The sequence below is a fragment of the Pituophis catenifer genome, unplaced genomic scaffold (genome assembly GCF_029215685.1).
Source record: "Pituophis catenifer annectens isolate HBS135680 unplaced genomic scaffold, rPitCat1.0.hap2 SCAF_451, whole genome shotgun sequence".
Taxonomy (NCBI): Eukaryota; Metazoa; Chordata; class Lepidosauria; order Squamata; family Colubridae; genus Pituophis; species Pituophis catenifer.
The window spans coordinates 6,865-26,813 of record NW_027257331.1 but is presented as its reverse complement, the minus strand read 5'-3'; the positions used below and the strand labels follow the sequence as shown (position 1 = coordinate 26,813).

Here is a 19,949-nt window from a genome sequence, read left to right as displayed (position 1 = left end):
AAGTTGCTTCTCTCCTTGATCAGTTTCCACCCATTGCTTCTTGTCCTGCCCTCAGGTGCTTTGGAGAATAGTTTGACTCCCTCTTCTCTGTGGCAGCCCCTGAGATATTGGAACACTGCTATCATGTCACCCTGTGAGGGAGGGAGGGACAGAGGGAGATGGGGAGGGGGAGGGGAAGGGGAAGGGAGGGAGAGAGGGAGGGGGAGGGAGGGAGAGAGGGAGGGAGGGGGAGAGAGAGAGAGAGAGAGAGAGAGAGAGAGAGAGAGAGAGAGAATCAGACTTGCAAAATTCTCTGATTGTAGCCATTCACCATAAAATTATTACTACCTGTGGAATTGAATCCTTGGCCTGGTCTACCTGGTCTACTTACCTTTACTACCGGTTTGCAACGGGAGCACGCACACATGCTTCTGTGCATGCGCAGATCACCCTTGATGACGTCAGGGCAGGTGGGTGCAGCCTCCCGCCAGTTTTACTACCAGTTCTATAGAACCGGAGAGAACCAGGAGCAACCCACCACCATCCAAAGTGTTCACATTAAGGTGCTCTCAAAGAAAGAAAGGAACTCTGCTAAGACAGGAAAGGCTCTCCTATCCAAAACTGAGGGAAAGTGGGCTATTAAAAAAAACAAAAACCAACCAGTACTGAGGATATAGTTATGAGAGCATACAACAGGTTCCTCACCGTTCACAGACGGACAGTATCCAAAAAGCAATGATCCAGAGTCCCATTGTAAAGATCAGCAGCACACGGCCCGGCTGGCTGTTGACCATCACCCGTAACACGAAAGGGTACTGGAAGTGGATCTTGTTGAGGGACCCGATGCTGCGGTAAGAGGCATCTCCCAGCACGCTACTCCGCAGCAGCATAGCTCGAGGCACCAGGTAGAGGCGGAGGAACATCACCAGGGAGAGCAACATGTCAACATCTGAGAGGAAGACGAAGGTCTGATTCGGCTGGGGATCCAGGCAAAAGAAATCTCCCACCGGGAAAGGGTGAAGGGAGCAGACTAAAAACTCGAGCATGATGAGAGCCAGTTTCGGAGTGCTGACTGCAATTCGCCAATCGGTGAGGGCATTATCCAGCATGAAGAGCTACAAGGCAAAGGGAACACAAGAGCATGAACGAGCCGGAAGCAAAGCTCTCTGCGAGGTTGTCCCACTGTTGGAATTCATTGTTGGAATGTATTTCTATGCAACAACTACAGTAGTATTCAGCCAGTAGATGGCAGTATTTACAAGTTTGGATCTGCAGTGTATACTCTATGCTTTTTCGTTCTAAGTAGAGTTTCCTGCTTCCTGTTTCAGTAACATAGTTGAGCAGTAAAGCACATGGTGACTGTGCTCTTTGTTTGCTCTATGTGATGCTTTATATAAACAAAATTTCTAAACCCCTCCCAATCAACTGGGCAGTTGAGAAGAATGATGCCCAACTGTTCATGGAGGAAAGATGGTTAACAGTCATAAGTCATAAATATGAACCAGTTGCCAAGCATCTGAATTATGATTACGTGATCGTGGGGATGTTGCAAAGGTTGTAACTGTGAAAAAATGGCCATAAGTCATATTTTTCAGTGCTGTTTGAATGGTCACTTAACAAACTGTTGTAAGTCGAGCGCTACCTGTATTTGCCAATCTATGGTTGAGAAAGTGGGTCTAAGCCTAAATCGCACAGGGAGCTTCTGTGCCTGAGGGGTCTAAAACGTGGGCTTCTCTATTCCTAATCCAGCACCTTCCCCTCCAACCCAGAGTGATTCTTGGACTAAGAGAGATGGTTTGGGTCAGAGTCACCCAAGAAACTTCAACATTTAGAATAGACTAGGTTCTGGATCTTCCTACTCCTAGCTGAACACCTCTATTGTTACACCATGTTGGCTGTTGGGCTGAGAGAAAAGGATTGGCCCAGAGTCACCCATTCAACTCCCATGGCTGGCTGTGAATTTGGGTCTCTCTGCTCCTAGTCCAACCCATCACCTCTACTCCATTAGAGTAGAGTAGAGTAGAGTAGAGTAGAGTAGAGTAGAGTAGAGTAGAGTAGAGTAGAGTAGAGTAGAGTAGAGTAGAAGAGTGGTGGGTTGCTACCGGTTCGCCCCGGATTGGGCAAATTGGTAGCAGCAGCGGGAGGCTCTGCCTACTTGCCCAGACGTCTCTCCGCATGTGCAGAAGTATTGTGTGCACAAGCGTGCGCACACCCACGAGCAAACCAGTAACAGCCAAAATTGAAACCCACTACTGAAGTAGAATAATAGAAGAATAATAGAAGAATAGAATAGAATAGAATAGAACGGAACGGAACGGAACGGAACGGAACGGAACAGAATAGAATAGAACAGAATAACAGAATAACAGAATAACAGAGTTGGAAGGTACCACGGAGGTCTTCTAGTCTAACCCCCTGCTCAGGAAACCCTATACCATTTCAGACAAACGGATGTCCAATCTCTTCTTAAAAACTTCCAGTGTGGGAGCATTCAGAACATCTGGAAGCAAACGTTTCCACTGATTAATTGTTGGTACTTAAGATGGAAAACACACGTCAGGCCCTGAGCCCCTACCCAGGAAGCTACAAGCTGGGTCTCCCTTCTCCTCATCCAGGGCCTTCACCACACCTCCTCACTGACTCCCTGGCCTAATATCACCCAGGGAGCTTCTAGACCTGGGTCTCCCCATTCTTAGTCCAGCGCCTTCAGCACTGCCACCCCACACTGGCTCTTAAGGCCAGAGGGAACAACTGGCCCAAAGTCACTCAGAGAGCTCCTGCGGCTGAGAATGGAAGGGGAACCTGTTTCAAGGTATGTGTCAGAGAGGTTTGTGGTAGTCCACAAACGTTCAACAGCTCCCTGCATCTGGAATCGAGCTTCCGTGATTCAAGACAGGTAACACTTGAGTAATTCCCCCCTCGGGATCAGAATAAAACCTCTATTGTGAAAAGCTGCCATTGCGGTATCACAACATAAGGAACGGAATTGAATGCCAAGTGTTTTTTTCTTTTTTACAAAGCAAGTACAGATTATGCTTGATGGAAGTGCAAAAGCTCTTTATTATTATTATTATTATTATTAAAATCAGTTTATAGGCTGCTGATGGTTTAGTCTTGACTTCTTGATGACTCCCCAAGAGAGGAACACAAAATCCAGCCAAAGACAGATCATCCTCGACTCACAGCCAAAATTGAGCCCAAAATTTATGTTGCTATGTGAAACATTTGTTAAGGGAGTTTTGTCCCATTTTACAACTTTTCTTGCCATCGTTGCTAAGTGAATCACTGCAGTTCTTAAGTTAGTCACACCGTTGTTAAGTGAATCTGGCTTCCCCCATTGACTCTCCTGGTCAGAAGGTCGCAAAACGGGATCACGGGACCCCAGAAACACTGCAACAGTCATAAAATGGGAGAAGGGCGGTATACAAATTAAATAAATAAATAAATAAATAAAAAATAAAAACGAATCAGTTACAAGCATCTGAATTTTGATCGTAAGTCGTAAGTCATAAAACGGTCATAAATGACTTTTTTCCAGTGACATCACAACAAATGAACGGTCGCTAAACGAACTGTCGTAAATCGAGGACTACCTGGAGATGCGGGTTCAGTTTTACATTTATACCAGACCAATTTCAGCTGCATTGGTCAACAACTGGGGTTCGATATTCCCCCAGCAGCCCAATGTTTAGCGCAGTAGCTTTTCTGCTTTTATTATGTGATTTTGACTTGTGGTTTTTTTTAACCCTTCAATTGCCAATGATAAATGGGGAGCTGCTCCAAGACGTGGTTAATTGGAGTAGCAGGGAAGCCCTGGTAAACATACCAGCAGATGAAATACTTCCTGATTTAAGGGCCTAAAATGCACTTTGGGGAAATGCCCATCAAAGGAACATCACCAATATCTCAGGGTCTGCCACAAAGAAGAGGGAGTCAAGCTATTCTCCAAAGCACCTGAGGGCAGGACAAGAAGCAATGGGTGGAAACAAATCAAGGAGAGAAGCAACTTAGAACTAAGGAGAAGTTTCCTGACAGTTAGAACAATTAATCAGTGGAACAACTTGCCTCCAGAAGTTGTGAATGCTCCAACACTGGAAGTTTTTAAGAAGATGTTGGATAACCATTTGTCTGAAGTGGGTGTAGGGTTTCCTGCCTAAGCAGGGGGTTGGACTAGAAGACCTCCAAGGTCCCTTCCAAACTCCGTTATTCTATTCTAAACCACTTTAATCCTCAGCTGCCCAAAGTCACTGCCACCCGTCACAGCTTGGCAGTAGCCTGGTGAACCCGCCGTGACTCAGCCAGGAAATCGTGCTCTCCAATCAGCAACGGAGATCAAACAGTCCACAGGAAAGAAAGAAAAATTCTTCTGAAGTATATTTTCCGACTGTCGCTGGCTCGCCCGCCACAAACCAAGACATGTTGAGCTCTACAGAAGGGGAGGATTAAATGTCTGGGCTGGCCAGTCGGCCTTGGAGGGACAAGTCTCGACTTCAGACTGATCTGTTTGGCATTTTCCAACCCTGAGCACTGTTTGAACATGGATTTCTTCAGAAAAACCCTGTTTGTGGCCAATGCAGTTCCTTCTCTTTGCTTTTGACTGCTAAAACCAGGGCAGACTGACAGGCACAGAGTTAATACTAGTATTCTTTAATATTAATTGTTAACGGGGGGTGTTGGCTGATGCTGAGAACTCCCCCAAAGGTGCCCAGGTTTTCAGGGGTTTTATAGTGTTCAGATTCTGGGGAAGAACTACCACTGTCCCCCAAATAGAGGATGCACCATTTATGTTTCATTTGCTGAGATGGGCAACTGTAGAAATCAGCCAAATAAATCAATTTCTTGTACCACATTGGGGCTGATGATTCGTATAATTTATTTGTTTGTTTGTTTATCATTTATTTTATATATCAGGGGTTTTCAATTCAATTGTATAGAATGTGAAGGATGTTTTATATGCATAATGTACACTGAAGATGGCATTTAATTTCGTTGTACAAGGTGCAATGACAATAAAGTAAGCTGTTTTGTCTGTTTGTCTGTCTGTCTGTCTCTCTGTTTGTTTGTTTATCTCATTTCTACATGGCCCAGCTCATCTAAATCATCTTCGTGAACTTAAAATAACTAAGATCAGTAAATTATCTTAGTCATCTCAGTTCTCCGATGCTTCTTTGCAAATGTTGCAATGCAAACGTATAATTTTTCACATGGAACAGACAGGGGAAATGATTCAACACCAGGACAGAGTTACACTATTGGGAGTTTTTTTTAAAAAAAAAACAAAAAACTTTTACACTTATTCTTTAGTTGCGTTGAATTTATATTAAAAGGAGCCTGGGTCCAGATCCTGAAGTGCAGCTCGTGGGCCACCAGTTGAAGAAGGAATCCAGCCTTGATTTGAAATCAGCTGTTTTTGATGAAGCTACTTATCTATTTATATGAACGTTTATAAATGTATAAAGTCCCATTTTGGGGGGATGAGGGCGAATTATTCTAGTTGTTCCTTTCCTTTAATAATTCTGATTGTACCCGGCACATGTGAAAGACCTATTACTTCCACCACCTTGCAGTTCAGATAAATATTTTCCAGGGTTATTTCATTTTCTTATTAGAGGAATGGCATCTGCAAAGTATGTCAGAGTTTGGCATACATAACGATCTTTTTGTTATGAGAGAATTAAAAGGAAGAGTGTTGATCCTGGCAGACCTGGGCTAAGTAAACCTGCCCTTCCCCAAGTCAAAGTTTGTTGTTTTTCAGGTCTCATTCTGGAGTAGCTCCCATATTTATGGGATAATTACCCTGCGCTGCCTTCCATCTATCCTTGACTTACAGCAGTTTGTTTAGTGACTATTCAAAGTTACAACGGCACTGAAAAAAGTGAGTTATGATCAGGGGTGGGCTGCTAGAGGTTTGCAGGGGTTCGGGAGAATCTCTAGATAAGATTCTGTGCAATTTGGAGAACCCCCAAATCCCACTCCTGGCTGGCCCCGTCCACCCTGCCCCTCCCCTCCAAGGAGTCCCCACGTGTCCTGTTTTGGATGCAGGGAAGTGCAGGGCACATATGGAGGCTCGGGGAGGGTGAAAAACAGGCCTACCGGAAGTTTGGGAAGACCAGAAACGGGTCTGTTTCCGGCCTCCAGAGGGCCTCTGGTGCCTGGGGAGGCCGTTTTTGCCCTCCCAGAGCTTTGAGGAAAGTCTCCGGAGCTCAAGGACGGCAAAAACGCCCCCCCGCCCCCCGCCATGGTGCAGGAGGCCGACTAGGCCACACCCACCATGGCCATGCCTACCCAGCAACCGGGCAGAGAACCCCTTGCTAAAATATTAAAATAAAATAAAATAAAATTTTAAAATAAAGCAACAGATGATATTCATAATAACTCATAAAAGGGATGGGCCCATCTAACTAAGGTAGCCGTTGAGCTGGATGAGTCTCAACAGTTCTCTGCCCTTTATTTTATCTTGTGCTGCTTCGTAGAAACTCTTAGAAGCTGCCCTGGGTTGACAGCTCTCACACTGGATTCCAAGCATTGAGGTGAGGCTCGGAGATGCAACAGGAAGCCCTCAACAAAATTCAATTAAAATAGGCTGAAGCTCCCAATAGGTGCCAGCAGCATCGCCCACCCCTCCCTTATAGTTACCTGGATCTCTTTGATGTGAAAGGCCAAGATCAGGATGATTAATCCCACGGTAGAGAGGGTGATGAGGCACTTGGTCATGAAGGCGTAAGCGAACCACTGAAAGGAGAGCAAGAGAGAAGAGATACGTGAAGGAAACTGTTGTGACCCAGGGCCAGGTAGGTATTATCAGATGCAATCAGTTTGAAAACAAACAGACTTTATTAGATCAGCTGAGAATTAACTCATTCTCAGCGTAGTCCAAACTAATTCAAAACAAATTCTTCATAACACAATTCTTCAGCCTTATCACCAACCTTGGTCTAATTAGGCAACCTGCCAAAGGCTTTTCTTGGCAAAAGTTCAGAAGCAGAAGACACCGGCCAGAAATAAATGCAGCAAAACAAGAAACAAATCTATCAGAAGTTGTTTTCCGGCAAAGAGCCCAAGAGCCGTTGCTGGTCTTTTAAGCCTTATGGGAGGGGCCAATCATCTCTTGGCCTTACTCCCAAGTCGTCCTCTTTGCTTTAGCTGCTCTTGTCTTCTGGCAGCTCTTCTCATGCGTACATTAGGAACAGGCTCCTCCTATTCCTCTGACTCTCTGCTGTCAGCCTCTTCGACACTCCCAAGTCTGCACATCACTCCCAGATGGCCCTGGCCCCATCTCTGCCTCTGATGCAGAGCCCTCATCTGGGCCTTCCCCAGCCTCCAGGACTGGCCCATATTCTTCCTCAGCCTCATCACTGTCTGACTTCGCTGCCAGTTCCGCACGCTGCTGGCAGACCACAAGAGAAACTCCTCAAGTCCATAAGCCTAAGACCAACGAAAGTTTGAGAGGTCTCCCTTTGGTTAGAGAAGAACCTCTAACGTTCCTTCCTTCAACTCTTCCCATGGCTATTTTGACTTCCGTTCCATTCAAACAGGGGACTGTGACCGCCATGTTCCCTCTGGCCAGAGGTCGGCTGCTGCCCGTTTGGGCGAACCAGTATTTCCGACTATCGGCTGGGCCCGTCACCCGCCTCGCCGCTATCCCGTCCTATATATCTCACTCTCTGGCTCGCTCGCCCAGCCCACGCAGCCCAGCTGATTTCTGCACCTCTCCCGTTCTATGCACTGTGGCTGCCCAAGAAGGTATGCTGGAAGCCACACGTATGAAATCGCCGTGTGTTTGAAGCTGCGCACAAGCGCACTCACATTTTCAGTTCTGCACTAGGTGAACTGGTTGTTAAATTTTGCACAGCCCACCTCTGCCTCTGGCCATTAAATAAGGCCCGTAGAGCATGTACGAATGTGCAAGAAGCACATTCTTTTGCTGAAGAGACAACCATATGCCCCCCCCCACCCCCCGGGTGGCACAAGCAGTGGTATGTCAAGCCAAAACAGCCAGTAGACTTTCAAAGCTGTTGCAACGGCTTGGAAAAAGACACACCTATTTTAGCGATATATATTTTTTAAAAATATATATATGTGCATAAATTCCTGAAAATTCTGCAGGATTTCACTCAAAGGATGTCCATAGCTTGTTTCTTCTGCAACGCATGATTCTGCTGGACAGTCTTTTTTTTTTGAAAAGCAGTTTTAGGGAATGTGGACCTTTGGAACGGTGACAAGAAGTTGAGGCGTTGAACCCAGTTTTTCCCAACCTCCCCCTATGCAGACTGGTGGACTGCAGTTCCCTGAATTTCCAGCTAAGCCAGGGAACTGGGAGAGTTGCTATCCCAACGTGTGTCCTAAGGAGGTAATGTTTCATTAAAAAATTGCCAGATGAGGAAGATTTATATAAGCCCACTGTTTGCCTTTTTTGGGGGGGCGGGGGGAGATTTGTAGGCCTTTTTCATGGTACAGTTATGGAGAAATTGCAATTTTTATGGGGATTATATTTTATGAAGAGAGAGGAAAGAAGGAGGAAGAAATTGCCATTTTTAAGGGGATTATAGAGGAGGAGGAGTCAGACGATGAAGAGGAAGAGGAGAAGGAGGAAGCAGCAGCGCCAGAGGCCAATGTAACAGCATTGCCAAAAAGGCATTAAGAGTTGTTAACCTAATCTTGCGAAGCTTCTTCTCTGGTAATATTGTACTGCAAACTAGGTATACAAAACCTTTGCTAGACCAATTCTCGAATACAGCTCGTCTGCCTGGAATCCACATTGTATATCAGACATTAATACGATTGAGCGAGTCCAGAGGTATTTCACGAGAAGAGTCCTCCACTTCTCTACTCACAACAGAATACCTTATGCCACCAGGCTTGAAATTTTGGGCTTAGACAATTTAGAACTACACCACCTTCAGTCTGACCTAAGTAGACCAAATTATCTGCTACAACATCCTACCTGTCAATGACTACTTCAGCTTCAACCACAACAATACACGGGCAAACAATAGATACAAACTTAAGGTAAACCGCTCCAAACTCAACTGCAGAAAATACGACTTCAGCAACAGAGTAGACAATGCCTGGAATGCACTACCTGACTCTGCGGTTTCTTCCCCAAACCCCCAAAATTTTAACGTTAGACTGTCTACTGTTGACCTCACCCCATTCCTAAGAGGTCTGTAAGGGGGCATGCATAAGTGCATCAGCGTGCCTACCGTCCCTGTCTTAATGTCCCCAATTATTCGTATCCATTTCATGTATTAATAACCATGTTTATACTTATATCTGTTATCTTAGACATGTTTGACAAACTAAATAAATAAATAAAAATAAAGGAGGAGGAAGAGGAGGAGGAGGAGGAGGAGGAGGAGGAGGAGGAGGAGGAGGAGGAGGAGGAGGAGGAGAAGAAAGAAAGAAAGAAAGAAAGAAAGAAAGAAAGAAAGAAAGAAAGAAAGAAAGAAAGAAAGAAAGAAAGAAGAAAGAAATTGGAATGTTTAAGGGGATTATTTATTTAATTTGTTTTATTTATTCAATTTATATGCCACCCCACTCCGAAGACCCAGGGTGGCATATAAATTGGAGGAGGAGGAAGAGAGGAGGAGGAGGAAGAGAGAAGAAGGAAGAAGAGAGAAGGAGATTACTGTGATTTCTTAGTACATGCCAATATTTAAGGTGCACCTATATTGCACAATATTGGTTACCACCTTTAAAGCGCTCCATGGCTTAGGACCTGGTTATCTACGGGACCGCCTGCTACCACCAATAGCCTCCCACCGACCAGTACGCTTCCATAGAGAGGGGCTCCTCCGGGTGCCGTCGGCCAAGCAATGTCGTCTGGCGGCCCCCAGGGGGAGAGCCTTCTCTGTGGGGGCACCTACTATCTGGAACGAGCTCCCCCCGGAGATACGGAGGATCCCGGATCTGCGTACCTTCCGTCGCGCGCTCAAGACTTTCTTATTTCATCAAGCTGGCCTGACCTAAGTCTTTCCCCTTTTTAAATGGAAATTTTAAATTTGTTTTTAAATTATTGGGGTTTTAAATTTGTTCAGCCAAATTATTTAATTCCTTTTATTTTATTTTAAATTTTGTATTTATATGTTTTATTCTATGGCTGTTCACCGCCCTGAGTCCTTCGGGAGTAGGGCGGTATATAAATTCAATAAAAACAAACAAAAAAAACAAAAAAAACCTTGAATGTGCACATATAAAAACCGTAACACAGCTGTGGCCCTCTGCAAAGGGAAGCCATCCCACCCAGCCTGGAGGCCTGCATTCCCACTAGGATCATCAGCCTCACGCAACATCCTTGCACTCTTGACATCTTGCTGGAGGGATTATGGTAGGTGAATTCACCCAGGCCAGGCCAGGCCAGGCCAGGCCAATACCTGGCTGTCAGCCACGGAAGCTGCCTGGAACTCCAGAAACCACCACGGGGCAATCCGTTCAAGGTTAACAGAAGGAAGTCATTGTTCACACAGTTTAAACAAAAGATTATTAACAAGGGATTCGCTGGCCCGGGAGTCACACCTTATCTGTGCTGAAAGATCCGTGTTTGCTTCCCATTTGTTTTTTTGGATCAGGGACAACGTCAGGCTCCTGCGGCAGCTGTGGGGACCACACGATCTCTACGGGGCCCCTTCACGAGTCTTGCAGCGTTCAAGACAAACAGAGCACCTGGCTTGGTGCCCCCGTTGGAAATAGCCAAAATTAAATAGGCATTTCATTTCCCGCAATTCTCCCGGCGCGGCTTGGAGCTAGGCGCCGGTTGTTTAGTCGCTTTTCTCCAGGGCCATTGTAATTTCAAACCGTCACTAAAGGAACGGTTGTAAGTCGAGGATTGCTTATCCGTGCAGCTCCCAACACATTCCGTGCAACGTAAATGTAGCCTGTATCCCTAAAGACTGAGTCCAAAGATATTCATATCTGATGCAGTGGTGGAATTCAAATTTTTTTACTACAGGTTCTGTGGGAGTGACTTGGTGGGTGTGGCAGGGAAATGATACTGCAAAATGATACTACTACTGCAGAGCCTGTAGTAGAGTGGACTAAAGCACTGTTATTAACAGATTAACATCTGCTGATTGCAATTACCGCAAGTTCAAATCTCACCAGGCTCAAGGTCGACTCAGCCTTCCATCCTTTCAAAGGTAGGTGAAATGAGGACCCAGATTGTGGGGGCAATAAGCTGACTTTGTATAAATATACAAAAGGATGAAGGCTATTGCTTAACGCATTGTAAGCCGCCCTGAGTCTCCGGAGAAGGGCGGCATATAAATTAAAGCAAAAAAAAAAAAAAAATCCCCATTCCCACCCCACTCCTGGGGGAAGGATATTGCAAAATCCCCATTCCCTCCCCACTCTGGGGCCAGCCAGAGGTGGTATTTGCTGGTTTTCCAAACTACTCAAAATTTCCGCTACCAGTTCTCCAGAACCTGCTGAATTTCACCCCTGATTTGATGGCAACAGTCTAGCTCAAAATGCAGCACCTCTATTTTATGGCCGAAAATCAGGAGTCTGGAAGGAGTCTTGGTGAATCCGACTTCCCTGTTGACTTTGCTTGTCAGAAGGTCACAAAAGGAGATCATGTGACACACACATACACATACACACACACACAGAAGCTGCAACCGTCATAAATATGAACCAGTTGTCAAGCATCCAAATGTATGTCACATGTCCATGGGGAATACTGCAATGGTCGTAAGTGTGAAAAATGGTCGTAAGACGCTTTTTTCAGTGCAACTTTGAACGGTCACTAAATGAACCGATGCAAGTCGAGGCCTATCTGTACTGTCTTTTTTCTCCTTACTGTTATGGAAGGAGTTAAATTTTGCCACCTCAAACACGGGTGAGGTGAGTGAGTAACGCTGTGCCAACCGACCAAATGTGCGATTGTGTTTTCTTGTTGCCGTGACGTTCAGCCAGATAAACTACCTTGACACCTGAGCCAGGTGCTTTTTTAGAAGAAGCCGCCTGTTTCAAGGGAAGTCGGGTCTCCCCGGCTCTCAAGTCATAACTCCGGACATGCTTTTCTTGCAAACAGCACATAAAAGATATGCTTGCAGCAGGAGAGTGCCATAAAACGTTTCTTTGGAAAAAGTTTTACAATCCGCCTGATTCACCGTTCCTAAGGAAACAGGTGCCACTTATATTCCAGGGATCCTTGTAAACTCCCCTTTGAAGATGATAAGGAGCTCGTGAAAAGTCTCAGGTACGTGCTGGAGAATAATGTTTGTTCAGCTTCGAAGAAGAGGCATTGCTCAAGTTTGATTTGACAAGGAAAATAAAAAGCAATGGATTTTATTATTATTATTATTCTGGGTATTGAAGGACAGCCAAGGCAACAGCGGAGAAACATCCTCAATAAATATGACTGCAACCAGGCAAAGGGCCTTTGGAGGTAAACAATCAAGATAATTGGCTGTGTGTTCGCCCTATACGTACATAAATGCCTACGGTTATGTGATCCCCACTTGTGACCTTCCCAGCCAGCTTCCGAGAAGGAAAGCGAATGCAGGAAGCTGAAATCACCTAGCAACCATATGATTGACTTCACAACGGCAGTGTTTCGCTTAACAACTGTGACACCGCACTCAGGTCAGAAGCACCTTTAGGTTGAAAGGATTAGCCAGTGACATCACCGTTACCTGGGAGGATGCCCAGTTGGGGGCTGTTTTTATGTCCCTAGCAGGAGCTGGAGCAAAGGACGAGAGCTCACCCTGTCCTAGGACAGCAGGGTCTTGAACACTTGCTAAGCTCCATGTCCTAACCATATGAGCCACTGTGTTCCTACAGCTGTGGCAAGAAAAGATTATACTGCACACACACACACACATCACACACATGCATATTTATATACACAGCAGGTTTCATCAAAGCACACCTAAGAGACACTTCATGGTTTATTGGATCTATTTCCTTCCTTTCTCCATGAATTTCTATTTCCTGTTTCCCTGATACAACATTAACCTGGGCTGGGCTAAGAGATTGGCCCAAAGTCACCCAGGGAGTTTCCAACACCTTTTCCTGGAAACTCAGAGAGAGGGACCGTCTGAAAGTCACAGGGTTGCTAAATCAGAACTAGAACTCACAGCCACCCATTTCTTGGTCTGGTGTCTTTTACCCCTACACCGAGGGGTGGGATTCAGCTGGTTCGGACCAGTTCGGGCAAACCAGACGATAATTTTACATCTGGTTCGCCAAACCGGTAGTTGCAAGGACTGACTGGCCCCTCCCACCGTGCCCTGCCCCTCCCAGGAGTCTCCTGTTTTGGATACCGGGTAAGTGCCGGCTTACAGGAAATTGCCGACTACAGGAACCAGGAGCACCACTCAGGTGACCCTGAGGTCACAGATAAACCTCCAGGTGGCCTCAACAACTCTTTAAAAAGAATGCAAATGACCAGCTGTCTGCAAGGAATATAAATCCGTCCGTTCCCCACCATCCAGTCAGAGCTGAAGAAGTTTCTTGGATGAGAAGCAAAACGTCTTCAAAGAAAAAACAGAAAGTCCAGTTGCCTCTTGAAAAAGCACCTTTGGGATCGCCAGCCCCTCGCGCAGAACCATCCCCACGGCCAGTCTGCAAAGCCGGAAAAAGGTTGGGGAACTCTGATATAAGTAGTGTCTATGAACAGGGTAAAGGTTAAAAAAAATGTTTTTGAGAGATGTTTTGTCAACTCGCAAAGCATCCCTGGCCTGCTCTCGAGTTGCCATAGGCCAGGGGGGATGGGAAACCGAAATGGCACAGCAGCCAAAGGCAGATGCACATTCCACGCTTATCTGTCTCAAGGCTGTATCCCAGGGTTATCTACAGCAGCTGAGGGGAGTGACTTCTAGAACCTGCAAAATTGCTCCATTGGCGAATGTGATTGATGACACACCCTGGGGGGAGAGGGGAAACAGGGTCATAATTAGAGCGTAAATTACGTAGGGTCAGAGCTGGCTTCACTTGGGAACGTGCCGACATGAAGCTCCTAATAAACAACTGGATTTCTTTTGAAGCTTGGCTCGAGACTCACGATTTAATTAGGGCATCTGTCGGAATCCTGACAGCGTTGTTGTTTAGTGGGGAATATTTGAGCACGAGGGGAGGGAGGGAGACCTTTTCAGAGAGGGGAGGTTTCCACACCACAGTGGTACAGCATCTAAATTCAGGCACTAGGCAACTGGCAAGTGTTTGTAACCCTTGTGGTGTCCCACAATCATATGATCACTTGGTTTATAGCTTTCTAAACTGACTTCCGACAAGCCAAATCAACAGAGGAAGCCAGATTCACCCAACAGCACATATAATTCATTTACAAACTGCAGTGATGGGCTTAGAAGGGGGGGGGCTCGAAAAATGGGGCACAACTGTCTTGTTTAGCAGTGGAAACAATGGGCTCAACTGCGGTCCTAAGTCAAGGACTACTGGTAGATCAGCATTTCTCAATGGGAACAACTTTAAACTGTTGTCAACTTCGGCTTGCTGGCTGGGGAATTCTGGGAGTTGAAGTCCACCCGTCTTTAAAGTTGCCACGTCTCCTACCTTTTTGTAAGCAGAAGAGGGAAGTTCCCACCACTGAGGATTGTTCTCTTGTTAGCACCTGTCACCAGGCTATCCAAAGTCATATTTATCCTGACTCCAGTCCAGCTGCGGTATATATATATATTTTTCTCCACTCGTAGCCATGAAGGGAGCAATTGTGCCTAAACAAGAGGGACTTACTTGTTCCTTGGACTCGGATTATGTGCCAGAATTAGTCGGAGAAGAAAATAAAAGGAAAGCGGGGGAAGGAGGAAAAGGTGTTTCCGGATAGAAAGCTCCTAGCAATATCAAGCACAGCTTTTCTATTTTTTTTCTTTCCCTCGCTGTGCTAAGAAACAAGGGGAAAATACTGTAGCTTCCAGAGATAAGATCTGGAGCCCTGTGTGGGAAGAAATGTCCATCTGGGTTCAGTTCCAAGTGGGGAGAAAGACACTGGAAACATGGTGGCTGTTTGGAAAGATGATTTTTAATGTGGAAAGGATCACATGGTTTTGAGGTCCTGAGCAAAAAGGCACATGGAGTGGAGAGAGGGATTTATTTATATACTCTCTTGGGCCCCACCTTAGAGTTTCCTGTTCTTGTACAAGAAATGTATCCCATTGGCTGTCAGACTCCTAGGGGCCGGGGGTCTTAGCTAACTTTGTAGGCTCTCTGTGTCCCCTGGACAGAGACATAATTCCCACCGAAAAGGTGAAGCTGTGATTGTACAGGTAGTCCCGCTTAACGAACTATGGCCCTAAATCCAGCTCAATTTCAGTCATTAGTCTAGAACTACCTGTTTCCATGATGGCCTGCATATGAGAGCTGATTCATCCAGCGGCCTCACCTGAGCTTACTCATACAGCAAAAATGCATTGCATGTAGGAAGGGTTACACATGAAGAAGAATTTCAGTCTGATCAGAAGCAGAGACAAGCTCCAGATATACCATAAAGCCATTATTTAAGGAGCTGTACTCAACTCAATATAGAATAGAATAGAATAGAATAGAATAGAATAGAATAGAATAGAATAGAATAGAATAGAATAGAATAGAATAGAATAGAATAACAGAGTTGGAAGGGACCTTGGAGGTCTTCTAGTCCAACCCCCTGCTTAGGCAGGAAACCTTACACACTTCAGACAAATGGTTATCCAACATCTTCTTAAAAACTTCCAGTGTTGGAGCATTTACAACTTCTGGAGGCAAGTTGTTCCACTGATTAATGGTTCTCACTGTCAGGAAGTTTCTCCTTAGTTCTAAGTTGCTTCTCTCCTTGATTAGTTCCCACCCATTGCTTCTTGTCCTGCCCTCAGGTGCTTTGGAGAATAGCTTGACTCCCTCTTCTTTGTGGCAGCCCCTAAGATATTGGAAGACTGCTATCATGTCTCCCCTGGTCCTTCTTTTCATTAAACTAGATATACCCAGTTCCTGCAACCATTTTTCATATGTTTTAGCCTCCAATCCCCTAATCCTCTTGGTTGCTCTTCTCTGCACTCTTTCTAGAGTCTCCACATCTTTTTTTATATCGTGGCAACCAAAACTGGATGCAATATTCCAAGTGTGGCATTACCAAGGCAATATAAAGTGGTATTAACACTTCACGTGATCTTGATTCTATCCCTCTGTTTATGCAGCCTAGAACTGTGTTGGCTTTTTTGGCAGCTGCTGCACACTGCTGGCTCATATTTAAATGATATGCCCAATAGGTTTAAGTCATCCGTCACGGTTTATGTTCATCAACCAACTGTGGTTTCTAAAGCCTCACCTGAGCTTACTCATATAGCTAAAATGCTTTGCATGTAGGAAACGCTAGAAATCAAGAAGAATTTCAGTCTGGTCTTGTTCCCCAGAAGCAGACACAAGCTTCAGACATCCCATAAAGCCATTATTTTAGGAGCTGTAGTCGGCTAAATATGCCCAATAGGTTTAAGTGATCGATCATGGTTTATATAAACCACAAAAATGCTACGGTAGTCCCAAAGGTGCTTATTTTGGAGGCTACTGGACTTCTTGTTTTTTTCTTTGAAGACATTTCACTTCTCATCCAAGAAGCTTCTTCAGCTCTGACAGGTTAGGATTTATATTCCTTGCAGACAGCTAGTCATTTGCATCCTTTTAGAGCAGTGTTTCTCAACCTTGGTAGCTTGAAGATGGGTGGACTTCAACTCCCAGAATCCCCCAGCCAGCGCTGCTGGCTGGGGGATTCTGGGAGTTGAAGTCCACCCATCTTCAAGCTTCCAAGGTTGAGAAACACTGTTTTAGAGGGTCCTCAGACAGACAGCCTATGCTTTAAGCAAATGCAACCTAAAGACAGGGTCTTGCTCCAGAAAGTCCTACCTACAGATGTTAAGCCTCGCTGGGCCAGAACAACGTGAAAAGATGGTTTTCTAAGATCTGGATCAGGAGTCAGCAACCTGTGGCTCTGGAGCCGCATGTGGCTCTTTCACCCCTCTGCTGCGGCTCCCTGTCAATCAAAATATGCGTCACAACCGCCAATGTGGACCCCCGCCGGCACACGATTTATTGAGCTTTTCAACCCTCGGTAGGCCAACCATGGATAAATCCAAGAAAAGAAAAGTTTCAGAAGAAAACAGAAGGTTTAATTCAACTACATATGCTAGTTTTGTGGCCGCTCAAGAAATAGTCAGGCACCGGAAGGGTTTTGTGGCTCCCGGTGTTTTCTTTTCTGTGAGAAACGGGTCCAAATGGCTCTTTGAGTGTTTAAGGTTGCAGACCCCTGATCTGGATTGAAGTCCAAATATGGCCCTAGGTTCACGCAATACCACAAAGTCCATGTTGTGTGTCCCGCAAATCCTACGCTGCCTTTGAGGCTTGCATAGTGTAAGAGGAGAGGGCTGACACTGCTGCAAAAAAGTACCTGGACAGACACACCTAGCTGAGTGTTCTTCTATCCTTCCATTGCTGGCAAACACTCACCGTGTGTCACTGCCTTCGAACTGCTGCTGGCATTGTAATGAGCGCTGTGACCCATTCAACTTCCTCGGAAACAGCTCCCTACAGCTGACTAACAGGCCCTTCATCAGAAACCAGAGCAAAGCAAGTGGTTGCGAGATAAATGGGTATAAAGCAGAAAAACCACAGGGGAGTTTTCAAGAGCAAAGAGATGGGCCCCGCCCTCATGCCAACAGTCGTTGGCACAAGAAGGCAGTTCAAAAGTAAGTAATTCCGGTAGGAATTACCTACCGATTTTGACCCGTCCCATGCTCCATCCAGTCCTCCAGTAGTAGGCGCTTGAAAAATGGATGTCTTGAAAGGGAAATGGGAATGCAAAGGGGGGACCCCCAGCAGACCCCCATGGTTGGTGGATGAGTTGTCTTTGGCTTAGCTGGGTTATCAGCGACATACGCAGGCTTGAAAATAACATGAGACCCTCATTCCTTTCTTCGCTGGTGCAGGAAATGAAGGTGCTTCAGAATCCTGACTGACAAGTCGTCTTCGACTTAATGATCGCAACTGGGACTGGGACTTTCATTGCTAAGTAATGCAGTTGTTAAGTGAGCCATGCCTCATTTTTACAACCTTTTTTCTACCATGATCGTTAAGCAAATCCAGCTTTCCCCGTTTGATTTTGTGTGTTGAAGACCCCTGGGAAAGTTGCAAATGGGGATACGTGACCCCAGATGTTGCAACCGTCCTAAATCCATCCTAGATGCCAGGCACCAGAATTCTGATCGTGTGACACCTCTCCAGGGACACTGCAACCCTCATAAGCACGAGGACTGGCTGGAATTTCATTGCTGTCGTAACTTTGAACCGTCACTAAACAAATGACTGTAAGTGAAGGACTACCCGTCATTTGGACAGGAGTTGGCTGTAAAGGTAGAGTCTTTACCATTAAGAAGGTAGCTCATTTACATAATGAGGCAGCACATTTACATAATAATTTTGGATTTAGTTTAGTTTACTTTATTGTCATTGCACATGGTGCAACGAAATTAAATGCCGTCTTCAGGGTACATTATAACTATAAAAATAAAATAAAAACACAAACATGCATCCTTTACATTCTATATAATTGAAATTGAAAACCCGATATTGCGCTATACCGTAGAATTCAATATAGTTCCTGCTCTGGGATAGAAGCTGTTTTTCAGCCTATTTGTCCTTGGTTTTATTGCCCTGTACCGTCTGCCAGATGGTAATAGTTCAAAAAAAAAGGGTGCCCAGGATGAGATGGATCTTTAAGAATGTTTTGAACTTTCTTAAGGCAGTGGGGGATATAAAGCTCTTCCAAAGAGGGGAGGGGGCAGCCAATGATCCTCTGGGCAATGACGTTGACCCTCTGGAGCGCTGTCCTATCTGCCACTGTGCAATTGGCAAACCATACACAGGTGCAGTAAGTTAAAAATACTCTCTATAGTGCAGCGGTAGGAGGTCACCAGCAGTTTTTCATTCAGTTGTTGTTTCCTGAGAAGTCTCAGATAGTATAATCTCTGCTGGGCCCTTTTGACAAGTGTTGCAATATGAGGTCCTCTTTTTATGATAACATCCAGAAGCTTAAAACTGGCCACTTGCTCCACTGGTCTCCATTGATAACCAAGGGATGGATGCAGTGGTGGGTTTCAAAAATTTTTACTATCGGTTCTGTGGGCGTGGCTTGGTGGGTGTGGGATGGCTTGGTGGGCGTGGCAGGGGAAGGATACTGTAAAATCTCCATTCCCTCCCCAATCCAGGGGAAGGATACTGTAAAATCTCCATTCCCTCCCCAATCCAGGGGAAGGTTACTGCAAAATCACCATTTCCTCCTGATCAGCTGGGACTCGGGAGGCAGAGAATAGATGGGGGCGAGGCCAATCATAATTTTTAGTACCGGTTCTCCGAACTACTCGAAATTTCCACTACCGGTTCTCCAGAACTGGTCAGAACCTGCTGCAACCCACCTCTGGCTGGATGTCTGATCTATTCCTTCTCTACATTCTATTTGAAAAAAAAAAAAAAAACGCAAAAATGCATAAATGCAGCCCCTTTGTACCCATTGCAGAACTTCTGAGTAATGCTTTCCTTCACGTCTCCGACAATTTCTCCGCCGTGTTCCCAAACAAGGAGGAGAAAAAACCTAAACAGATCCAGGAGGGAGCCAAGGTCTGCTTGCAGACTCAAGATCAGGGAGAATGAAAAAAAAAAATCCTCATCCATCAAGGGAAACTGACCGGCCTTTTGGTGGCGGTCAGGCAAAGACGAGGAGCCGGCAATCCGGAATAAGGAAGAGCTGGTTGGGAAAGCAGGTCTCTGAGCCGATATGGGGCACGTGTGCCAGGGCCCCTGGCTCTGCGCCAAATGTGGAGGAATTGTGCAATCCGCCAACTCCCAAACAAAAGGCCGCTTTCTATCCCATCGGTAGCCCAAAACAAGGAAGTTCCTTCAAGATGCTTCCTCAAAGCTTTTGGGGCTGTCAATCCAAAAGCAAAGACAAGCATTCAACGATTGCGCCAGCCCCGCAGGAAATCTTCGTC

The 19,949-nt window shown here is 45.6% G+C and overlaps 1 protein-coding gene across 1 annotated transcript; it reads right to left on the bottom strand.

Annotated features, from left to right (window-relative positions):
- Positions 1-684: 684 nt before the first annotated feature.
- LOC139326977 (intermediate conductance calcium-activated potassium channel protein 4-like) lies at positions 685-7,531 on the bottom strand (the record flags this gene model as incomplete). Its single annotated transcript, XM_070956684.1, has 3 exons — positions 7,460-7,531; positions 6,616-6,711; positions 685-1,094 (listed from the first exon to the last, which is right to left on the bottom strand). Coding segments are annotated over exons 1-3 (578 nt in total), but the record flags the coding sequence as incomplete, so codon positions are not given.
- Between the last annotated feature and the right edge of the window lie 12,418 nt (positions 7,532-19,949).